The following is a 9,138-nucleotide window of genomic DNA, read 5'->3' on the forward strand; positions in this document are numbered from 1 at the left end:
ATCAAGTTAGTTCACTAGGAGTTACAATATGGAACATCGAAAATCAACTTGGGCAACTTGGATTGCTCAATTTCTTGCTTTCTATGAAAATATGAGCAACAATACAGAAAAAAAAAAGAAAGATAACGCTAAAAGATAATAAAATAATATCTCCAAATAGAGAAGGAAACCTACGATATCCTAAAAATAGAGTAAAATCTGTGAAGAATGACAAATAAATAATTACTCGAGAATTATACGTAAATAGTCTCTATTAGAGACCCATAAAGAATATATAAATTATAAGCGAATATATATTTTATAAGCAATGACATACCTTTTGAAATATAAGAATACAACCATTGAGATTTTCGAGCGACAACATTATCTTTTGAGACTTCATAATGAAACTATTAAAGAGAAAAGATTTAGAGGGAGAATGGAGTTCCAATGATTCATATGTCTATTTGATAACTGAAACGTATATATCGTAGAAATAAATGTAACTTTTTAAATAGTCACATCCTTTTAGCAATTACATCTTTTCACAAGAAAATTATTTCTTCAACTATGAAATAGTATTTCACTATTAAATTTATTTATACTAATTTAACTATCAAATTTATCTTTTATTAAATTATAACTTTCTCTTTATTTTTCTAATCGGATCTTTATATATATTTTATTATACTCAAGAAGATATAAATTTTAATAAAAAATAAAGTGATGTATGAATTTCATTTAGCTCTAAGGGATGGAAGGTTCTCTTGAAATATTATTTGAAAGTTGTTTTTCTTGTACCAAAGGTACAATGATTTTAAGAATTATTTTAGTTTTGTTAATTATGTAAATGAGCAAATTTGTACTATCATTATTTAAGTAAGGGAAAAATAGGAAGAAACGTTGGAGAAACACTTCTTACTTTTATTTTTTCCATTGAGAGCATGAAAGGGTCCATAAAACAAAGACCGCATGAAATCGCTTGCTAACAAATACATGATACAACAAAGTTTTGAAATTATAAATCGATATGGAAAAAATATGACAAACATACTTGCAATAGGGATTAACTCAGTTGACATGGATGTTAGAGGAAAAATGTCAAAAATTAATGAAAAGAAAAAGAATATAAATATAAATATTATAAAGTATGCAACCAAAAGTAAAGAATTAAAAATGATGCAGCGAAATATCATGATGGTGTAAGGGTATTTTTGAAATAATGAAAATTGGACAAACTTCTCTTACTTTTGTAAATGGTATAGATATAGATATAGATTAATTAAGAGATTATCATTATATCATTAATTGAAAATTTATCATTTATTTTTCTTCTACTCGAACTCTAAACTTGTTATGTACATACATATATGTATATATATACATATATAATGCTATTCTATTCTAGTACGTTATGAAATGAACTTATAATCACAAGAAAGGCTCAATCGTGAAATTATAGATCATAAATTCATGACTCTAGTCCATTAATATTCCGGAGGAACTCATCTACTAATTCTTGATTGCAGTGCAATGCCGCGGGCGTTTTACTAGTCTTATAATTTCACATTGAGTTGTTATTTCTTGGTTTGATCTTGCTATAAGTAACTTAAATTTTTTGAGCACGCTATTAATACCTTAATTATCTTTATAACTTAATTATTTTTATATAATAGTAGATAAAATAAATACAAAACTTGCTAGTGCGGACAGAGACATACGGATTTGTTGTGCACGGCTATAATGCTATTATATTATGGTCTGGTATACAATGAACTTAATCGATCATAACTTCATGACACGGGTCCATTCTTGCTACGAAAGACTATGCCTACTAATTCTTAGTTCCAGTTCGTAACTGGATTTTTGAACTAAGGAATAAATTCTTGAAAAGCTTAAAGATGTATCCAAGCAATTATAATCGGGTTCCTTGAAATTCCTGGTATAAATATAGGCCACACATATAATTATACTCGATCGACGGAATTGCATGACCTATAATTTCTCTGATCTTCTTTAGTATATGTTATTTCTTGGTTTCATCTAGTTAAACGAATTGATTATTCATAGATGATAGTAGATAGAAATAAAGATGGACCGATTAAGGTGGGCTTGAGGCGAAGTCGTCTCCCCTATAATCGCGATAAACTACAAAATTTTTCATATACATCTTGCCGAGTTTTCTTTTATTATCTTTTTCCTTACCATCGAATTATCTTATCCTGCCCTCTTGACTTTGCGATTTTATTCTGCCTTGCCTTCTCTTGATCTTTCAACCTCTTGGACTAAATTCCAGTCTAGATGCATTCTAGCGCGTAAAGAATCCTATTGAAACTAAGAAGAATATACCAGCAATGTAGATTCCCTTATTGAATCAGCTTGGATGTGTATCAGCTCCGACATTAAGGGCCGATGACATTATCCCTGTCACAAGTGGTTACGCATGCCACAATCGGGATAATTCCTGTCAAAACACGTCCAGGACAATCATTTCCATAAATGGAATTCCTAGGTCTCCGGAGACAGTCAAGATGTTCCAAGTTGTCAGGGTCCTAAAGATAACTGCCTTCCCTCCTTAAAACACGACCAATTGTTACACGTGACAACATAGAAATCCTGTTGCAACATAGTCCACAGGTTGATTTTGTAGCTCCATTCGACCAGGTATAATCTCTAGTTAATTATTACATCCCTGGTTGAACATGTGAGGCTCCCCTGGCAACGACTAACGTATAGCTACTACGGCCAATGAGCTTCTTCATCCCCTTCTACCCCACCATCTCCACCGCCCCAAACGGTAGCGTTGATGCTGGCAGCTGCAGGAATAGCACCGTGCACGGCGCCAGCCCTGCAGCCAAAGAAGGAGGGGACAAGTTCATGGCTGGCAGATGCGGGTTGGAGGGCTCATCACCATTCGATGCGCAAGGTTACCAGGCTTGCCAGGATATTGATACGGCATCCCAGGCTTCTTCCGATAACGGCAGCTGCCCCATTAGCATGTCAATAGCCGTGGCCATAGACAAGGACAAAAACAGCCCGCACGCGGTGCGGTGGGCTGTTGACAACCTCACCGTCAACCACCCGTATATTACACTCATCCATGTCAATCGCAAGATACCAAGTACGATCCCTCTCCCCTTGTATACATACTATCCGAAATTAAGGATTTCACAACATGAAAAGAAATCGAAAACGCAATCTTTAGATAAAATAAATTTTAGATACTTTGAGATGATTTTTTTTTTGTTTATATATCTTCTGGATGAATAACCTACCGCCTGTTTATGTAGATGGCAATGCAATTGAGGGAAATCCAGTGGATAGACGCAATCTTTTCGGTATTTACCGTTCATATTTAACCCGCAAAGGGGTAAGGAACTGATTGCTCTGTGGTGACATAATTTGAAGGATCCATGATAAGATTATAAAATTAATTAATCCTGACTTCTCCACCTTATTTATCAGGTACAATTGAACGAGGTTGTTATCGACGAGACTGATGTCTCGAAAGCGTTACTGGAGTATATCGCGAATAACTACATAACCAACATGGTTGTTGGTGCATCGACCAGGAATGCTCTTACTAGGTACTTTAATAAAACCATCACTTGCTTCTTTTTCTTCTTCTGTGTTTTTCCTTTTGTATATACATATATATATATATGTATTGCTTTACTTTTCATTCATATAACAATTTAAGGATTAATTATCTCTTAAATTAAATGCTTCAGAAAAATGAAACACGTCGATGTCTCAAATGTCCTCTCGAAATCGTCCCCCGATTTCTGCAGCGTCTATGTGATCTCGAAAGGGAGGGTTACATCGGTAAAACAAGCCCGGAGGTCCGCGGTCAACACTGCCACGCCCCCCAGGACCCCGACTTCTGGGGCATCTGCGCACCCCGCATTTGGTTCGAGAGAGGCACTTCGGTATGGGATTGTCCTTCTGAATAAGTTCGTGCAAAAATTTATTGACGTGATCTGTTTCAAAGGAATTGTTTTCAGAAACTTGCTACTCTAGTAAATGTAAAAAAAAAATGGTTATTACGAAACGGCATTGGTTTCATTTTATAAGAACTTTCAAATTGGTGGGCAAATGATATTTTTTATTATTTTCGCATATGCAAGAATTAGATACGGCAATCGTAAGTTTATCTCCAAATGTAATTTTTGTTGAATAGAGCGACCCGTACACGTCGAAGAAGCACGGGATCAGAATTACTGGCTGCGGAAAAGAAGAGCATCACAATAGCAGGTGAGAGGGATCGAAATGGTCTCGGTCATTTCTCTCTGGACAATCTGGATATCCCAATCCGGATGTTGAGGTCACCGGGCCGGGATTCCACATCCGATTTTAGTGAAAGCGAATTCCCAAGTCCTCAATCCTTCGGGTCAATTGATCTCAGCGGTGATACGTTGGACTTAAGCATGAGCGAAAGTGATTCGCCAACACGTTCCTCGATATCTCAGTCTTCCGTGAGTATGGTATCGAACATGTGGATATGTATCTCAGGATATAAAATAGAAGGAAAGCAATCTGACAATGAGTTCATTGGACATTTCAGAGGGAACTCGAGGCCGAGATGAAGAGGCTGAAGCTTGAGCTGAAGCAGACCATGGATATGTACAGCAATGCCTGCAAAGAAGCTATATCTGCCAAGAAGAAGGTAAGCCCATACATAATGATCATGTGCTGCCCGCTTATTTTCCGTAATTAAGTCACGTCCCTGAAATTAATCATCGGGGGTTGAATAGGCTGCAGAACTTCAACAGTTGAAGATGGAAGAGGCCCGTAAATTTGCGGAGGCCAGGCTCGCTGAGGAGGCGGCCCTTGCTCTGGCTGAGATGGAGAAGGCAAAGTGCAAAGCTGCCATAGAGGCCGCGGAGAAGGCTAAAAAGATGGCTGACGAAGAGGCTGAGAAGAGGAGAGAGGCAGAACTCAAGGCTAAACTTGAGGCGGAGGAGAAGGACAAAGCCTTAAGCAAATTGCATCAAAACGATGTCTGGTACCGGAAGTACTCACTGACTGAAATTGAAGAAGCCACCAACAATTTCTCGAAAGAGAATAAGATTGGCGAGGGCGGGTATGGGCCCGTGTACAAGGGCAAGCTTGATCACACCCCGGTGGCGATCAAGGTCTTACGATCTGGCACCACCAAGGGAGTTAGGCAGTTCCACCAAGAGGTATGACCTCCCATTTCAAAAAAATCATATCATAATTCATTTATACATATCAGAAGAGGATCTTATTGATGTGCTTCAATATATATTTTAGGTTGAGGTCCTATTTTGCATGAGACATCCGAACATGGTACTCCTCCTTGGGACTTGTCCCGAGTACGGGTGCCTTGTATATGAATACATGGACTTCGGCAGCTTGGATGATCGGCTATTCCGGAGGGGCAGTAATCCTCCCATCTCATGGAGAAGGCGGTTCAAGATTGCAGCAGAGATCGCAACTGCCCTCTTGTTCCTCCACCAAGCAAAGCCAGAGCCGCTGGTGCACCGGGACTTGAAGCCTGCAAACATCCTACTGGACCACAACTACAAAAGCAAGATTAGCGATGTCGGCTTAGCGAGGCTTGTTCCACCTACAGTTGTGGACAGTGCGACTGGGTACCATATGACAAATGCAGCAGGCACATTTTGCTACATCGACCCGGAATACCAACATACGGGAAAACTGACCACGAAATCGGACATTTACTCCCTTGGAATACTGTTGCTTCAAATGATCACGGCAAAGCCCCCAATAGGCCTCACCCACCAAGTCCAAATGGCAATAGCGGAAGGGAAGCTTGAGGAGTTGCTGGACCCCGAGGTTCGGGAATGGCCAATGGAGGAGATGCTGGCCTTTGCCAAACTAGCCCTCGAGTGTGCGCAGCTCAGGCAAAAAGACAGGCCAGATTTGAAAACAGTTATTGTACCGGAACTGAACAGGTTCAGAGATTTCGGGAGAAGTTCTGATTCACGCAGAAGTAGCAATCACAGTACTCCGAGGAGCCATGGACCTGCATCTGATCCTGTGGTGAGGGAGCCGTCTGAGACGGGTCCAAATCAGGTATACGGACATGTCTATGAAGTTGCTTGGTTCAGCTAAATCCTGTGTTACACATTGATCTAGCGATATGTTCTAATCACAACTATTTCCAATGCCAGACTATTAACCAGGAATCACAAGCACAATCATCGCCTTGCTGAAGCAGTGGAAGATGGTAGATCTTGAGGTAGAGCTGCATGAGTTCTTGACAGGCCTTGGGCAACTCGCTTGGCCTCAGGCTGGTGTCCAGAGTCCCATTGGTTGTCAGAACATGGAGGAAGATTAACTGGAGATGGACTGTACAAAGATAGCGTTCAGAGCCGATCGAAAGTGGCAGCAGCAGTATAGCGTCAGTGGCATCAACACCAGTATTGGCGGTAAACGTTACATGAGCGACCGATCAACATGCTCTCCCTCTTTCTCTCTCTCGGTCTATTGACTGGATGAAGCATGGAATGGGCAACACCTAGTTGATTCAACCATATATGCCTGAAGAAGCTGCATTTCAAAGAGAGATTCAATGTCAAAGTCGTTCTTTGCCCGGATTTGGGATTCCTTCTTATATCATATCGTCGAATCTGGTGTTTTGCCATCTTGTACATATATCAAGAACTCGATTGGTTCAATTTGAACTAATTCTTGCTTGAAGCCATTAGTAATTGACATACTTGGATGGAGACGGATTGCTTTTTTTTTTTTTTTCGAGGTGATGGAAGTTCATCCAACGTCAAGTACCCTCATAGTTAGATATCATACTAAACAAAAGCAAGAAAAAGATTAATCGCGTCTACTATAGAATATTATGTCAGGTGTTCTAACTGTTTTTTTCTTTTTTTTTTTAAAACACCGACGAAAGCGGGTTCGGCCAGATCCAAGTGACTAAAACCATATTGTAGAAAAGAGTAAATCCTTAAAAAAGGTCAAAAGTTTGCTTCAAATAAAAATTCTATTAAAATGTTTCGATTATTGCTAGAAAAAAAAATTACGTGATCTCGAATCTTCACTAGTCATCCTCCGTTACTTATTCGTCTAATTGTTGGCCATTTATTAAGGCTTGTTGAATGACATCCATATTACATGAGACTTTATGATAAATATATTTTTATTTACAAAATTCAAACATAATTATTTTAGTTAAATTTCAAAATTTTTATGAAAAGATATTCCTTTTTTCGATAGTAGATAATATTAATTATATCCAAATATATCTTTAGGAATTTTGATCAATTCATATATTATAAATATGTTGGAGAAGTAGAAAAAAATAGTGGTGTAAGTTTTTCAAATTTTTTTTAATATGATAAAAAATTAGTAACTATAACTTTTTTTCATTGCACTTACTTTCATGTGATCTTTTTGTTGTCCTGGGTAGTCTCTTTGGATTTTGATCTCTTTGTTATAAACTACAATACTCTCTTAATTGAGATTTCTGATAAGTTATCCAAAAAACGTTTTGAGATAATTTTTTATTTTTTATAATGAAATTTCACTATATGATGTGCTATTCATAGTCAAATCTAATATATTAAATTTCATGAATTTGAATAATTTTAGCTAAAATGAATCAATTATTTCCATTAAAGATTACTTAATTGAACTTTTATAAGATTTGCAATAACTTTAAAACATTATGCAATAAAGTTTAAATTCATATAATTATAAATTTTCTTTATTTTCATATGACTACGAATATTTATTTATTATTGAAATAACAACAATGATTCGAATTAACATATTCTTCATTTTCATATTTGCTACTATTATTTATAATAAAATGTCTTATTAATTAATTTTTATTTAACATATTCGTCTATGAATTACAAAATATTTAGTATTATATCCCATTTATTATACAATATTGACGGTAAAATTTACATTCAATTGGCTTTGGCATTGATTGTCAAAATACTATTATGAAACCATTTAATTCAAACAATCAGTAGACTTTATCATTTATAAGTGAAAAAGAAAAAGAAGATAACTAGTCTCTATAGGGGGTCATAGCCGGAAGAAGGTGCCAGATACATGATGGGCCAGGTGAGGTTCAAGAGGCAACAACTTGTGATGCAACTTGTGCTGCTAATATGGTGGGAGTATTTGAAATTGGCGAGGCTTCACCTGTAATGTTGATATCTTAAATTATGACCACTAAAATCTCAGTATCGGGGATGGGCTTTGTCGGCAACTACAACACCACTCGAGATTATGAACTGTGAAATACAAGTTTTCGGTAGTGGGCATGATCTCCCAGTGTCAAATATAGCATTCCGGATATCTGTTATGACGAGTGAATGTCATGTCGTCATACTCTCTCGATCTATAACGTTGAGAGCTTCAATGGTTGTTGACAAGTTGCTCTATCTTTTCTTTTTTTTTTTTCAAAATGTGTTTATTCTTAAAAATATTGCACAGTAATAAGTTTATCAAAAATTCAAATAGTAAGACCAAAGTGAATAAATTGTTCAATATTAATATGAGAATAATTCAAAAAAAAAAGACTTTCTATGAAAATGAAAAACAAATAAAGGTTAAGGGTCAAAAGAAATTTATCTTATTAAGTTAACAAGATAATACAGTAGTGTTTGACGGTTTTATAACCCCGCAAGTATATAGGCCGTGACAAGCAATATAATGATTAATAGATGATCATTCCCACTAGGACTTGACTTAAAACTCTACTAACGATCGAAATTCACAACTGAATTGAAGTAATGTAAATCAAAGATCGATTGATTAAAATAAAATAAAATAAATCAAATCAAGAGCAATCAATAATCAATTGGTGAGACGGCCTAGAATTACAACTTCCCCCAACACATAGCTAACTCGAGCTACTCCCTCTATCCCTAATTCGTTTAAAATCCCATTTATTAACTTAAGTTCTTAACTATCCTTAAGGTTCTTCCGAATCATTCAAGAAATAAGTCGATCCCTTATATTCCTATGGTTACCGAATTAATGCAAGCTCATTAAGTACCAACCCTTTAGCTACCTAAGGTAAATAGGTATATTCCTATCCTACCCACAAATCAACTGTGGACTTGAATATACTCTCAAAATGATCTATCAAAGCCGATCTTAGGCTAGTCTACCCCAAATCTATATCTAGTTTCCTGAGTT

The 9,138-nt window shown here is 36.6% G+C and overlaps 1 protein-coding gene across 1 annotated transcript; it reads left to right on the plus strand.

The window, feature by feature from the left end:
• Nucleotides 1-2,594: 2,594 nt before the first annotated feature.
• Nucleotides 2,595-6,644, plus strand: LOC116197351 (U-box domain-containing protein 52-like). The gene is made up of 9 exons (XM_031527471.1): nucleotides 2,595-3,100; nucleotides 3,270-3,349; nucleotides 3,445-3,566; nucleotides 3,711-3,908; nucleotides 4,160-4,454; nucleotides 4,544-4,645; nucleotides 4,734-5,162; nucleotides 5,254-6,039; nucleotides 6,138-6,644. Exons 1-9 carry the CDS (start codon nucleotides 2,728-2,730, stop codon nucleotides 6,177-6,179), a joined length of 2,427 nt encoding a protein of 808 aa, XP_031383331.1. The 5' UTR covers nucleotides 2,595-2,727; the 3' UTR covers nucleotides 6,180-6,644.
• The last annotated feature ends 2,494 nt before the right edge of the window (nucleotides 6,645-9,138 follow it).

Source organism: Punica granatum, chromosome 1 (assembly GCF_007655135.1).
Source record: "Punica granatum isolate Tunisia-2019 chromosome 1, ASM765513v2, whole genome shotgun sequence".
Lineage (NCBI taxonomy): Eukaryota > Viridiplantae > Streptophyta > Magnoliopsida > Myrtales > Lythraceae > Punica > Punica granatum.